The sequence below is a fragment of the Amphimedon queenslandica genome, unplaced genomic scaffold (assembly GCF_000090795.2).
Source record: "Amphimedon queenslandica unplaced genomic scaffold, v1.1 AMPQUscaffold_11034, whole genome shotgun sequence".
Lineage (NCBI taxonomy): Eukaryota > Metazoa > Porifera > Demospongiae > Haplosclerida > Niphatidae > Amphimedon > Amphimedon queenslandica.
Window position 1 is genome coordinate 1 of NW_003548721.1, and position 2,552 is coordinate 2,552.

The 2,552-nt window shown below is 34.2% G+C and overlaps 1 protein-coding gene across 1 annotated transcript in view; it reads right to left on the bottom strand.

Annotated features, from left to right (window-relative positions):
* Window positions 1-841: 841 nt before the first annotated feature.
* Window positions 842-2,552, bottom strand: part of LOC105315302 (protein HEG-like) — a gene marked incomplete at its 5' end in the record, with an annotated part of 7,176 nt that continues 5,465 nt past the window's right edge. The window contains 3 exons of the mRNA XM_020005723.1: window positions 842-969; window positions 1,021-1,137; window positions 1,181-2,497. Of these exons, the coding sequence (XP_019861282.1) occupies window positions 842-969; window positions 1,021-1,137; window positions 1,181-2,497 (1,562 nt within the window). The remainder of the gene's footprint in view (window positions 970-1,020; window positions 1,138-1,180; window positions 2,498-2,552) is intronic.

Here is a 2,552-nt window from a genome sequence, read left to right on the forward strand (position 1 = left end):
TTGATATGGCCAATCAGAACAATAGAAATAGGTACGTCAGAAATTGATTTTACATAAAGCCCAACATTACGGTAGCTAATAAGTTGTTTCTCTCACTTGCAAACTAGATGGGATGCTTACTAAATTTGGTGAACTGATGCTGGTTGTTCCTGTATAACTGAAACCATATGAGGAGGCACTTGATATTGTAAATGGAACTGGTTCTTGGCTCATAGTGTATACCAACATTTCCAAAGTACTAGTTGAGCGAAACTGCCTTAGAAATCCCACTTTAAATTCTGTAGCATAGCTTGTAAGTTCTGAGAAAATAATTATTCTTTAAAATGCCATACATTAACAATACAAGGATCATGCATGCAAGCATTCATGATACTATCATACACATCACAACAAACCTGAACAGTTTCTATTATTTTCATCCAAAGTGTATCCATTATCACACAAGCAAGAATAATTTCCAAAAGTATTGACACAAATATGTTCACATTCATTGTAGTCAGTGCATTCGTCAATATCTATACAAGTAATTAATAAACAATTATGAACAATTATATTCTACAAGCTATATGAAAAATACAAATCTCAATTTTATAAAATTAATAATGCTAAACTAGCTAAATTATGCTATACCTTATAGCTGGTAATTTTAAAGGGAGAAATTTTGGCAAATTTGGCATCTTGATGGCCATTCACCAAATTAAACCCACCAATTTGAACCATTTATGCACATGCTCAATGGTACATGGCCGCAAATTCATCAAATTAAAACTCTTTTTTATCAAAATTTAGCAATTTGCCAAAATTTCACCTGTCCATAATTACCAACTATACAGTATTTGGTTCATAGCAAACCTGAGCAGTTTCTATTATTTGTATCTAAACTGTAACCATCATGACAAAAGCATGAATAACTTCCAATGGTATTAACACAAATATGTTCACAAGCACTGTCAGCACATTCATCAATATCTATATAATTAATACTATTATTGAAGGTAACCATAATACTATGCACTATACCTGAACAATTATATCCATTGAGATCCAAACTAAAGCCAGGATAACAACTACATGCATAACTTCCAAAAGTGCTATTACAAAGTTGGTCACAACCCCCATTATTGCTTAAGCAAGGATCTAATAAATAATAATATGCGTAATAATGACATATTTTCCATACCATTTCCTGTTAGATTTATTCCAGCACTATAAGAATAACCATGGTAGTTATCAAAACCATATACTAGTGCAGTAAAACTTGTCTGCATAGAAAATGTATAAGAGGATGAAGTGGAGATTGTGTTAAATGGAATTTGTGTTCCATATCCAATAATACTGCTCATACTGTTATATATATTGTTCCAAGTTACTGATCGTAACTGGCCATTGATGTACAATGGACCTTTTGTAGTTGTGGCAATGTTAATATAATTGTTAGTAATTGTTGAAAACCCAGGAATGACCAATGTTATGTTCTGCTGATGCAGTTCTATTGGGGGAATAAGTGATATAACTGGATCACCATTACCACTACCAGAGTTTTGACTTGGTCCTAACTGTGTCACCAGTACTGGTTTATTAGAAATAATGGAGCAGTAACTGGAACTAGAATATAAAGTAGTGACATCTCCTGCATTTTGTAAATTGAAGTTATTGCCTCCACTAGCAGAACAAGTGAGATTTAAAGAAGTGCTTCCTAAAGCTGCCACAACTTTAAAGTAAGGGCCAACAGACCGTGTTGCATAAGGAGTCAAAAGGAATTTATTGCCCCATACTATTGTTGGAAGTATTTGTTCTGCAATTTGTTGACAGCAACAAACAAGTGGAATGTTGCCACATTCGTGACCACTGATTACCGTCAAAGGTTTGTTCGATCCAATACTGGTTCCACTGATGTCAAGTAATGGGGCACCAATGAGAAACGTCTGCATTCTGTGAATGGTAAAAGTGAACGATGAGCCCGCAGTCACTGTTTTATTGTTACTATTTGTCTGAATATCAATAGGAACAGAAACAGTTTGAGTAGGAATGACAGTGACAGTTGTGTTATCTTCATTTCCAACTAATAATACTTCACTCAAAGAATTATCACTTGTTGCAAGTGTTCCAGTAGATACAGCATAATATTGATATTCTGAAAGGGCCAAGTTCTGATATGGGTAGGCCATATAGTCTCCAAAAGTGTATTGTTGCACATTAACCACTAGTACAGAGATTAATCCTCCATTGGTTGAGTAAATATATACTCCTTTGAAACGACTGGAATAAAGGCCATCATTAGTCACAAGTGATGTTGATAAACTAATATCAACAGGGACACTGCTATTGACACTGTAGCTACCAATAATTCCATTGTTAGTTTTAATTGAAAAAGAAACTGAAGAGACAGAGGGAGTTGTGACATACAGAAGAAGTTCATCAGTATTTCCTCTGTAGTTTCTCATGGCTCCAACATAAAATTCAGTGCCATAAGCAGCTGAAGCATTTTTGAGCAAAACTATATATAAAATAGATCTAGATTAGTAGGGAAACACTATTGAATGTTGCAAGCT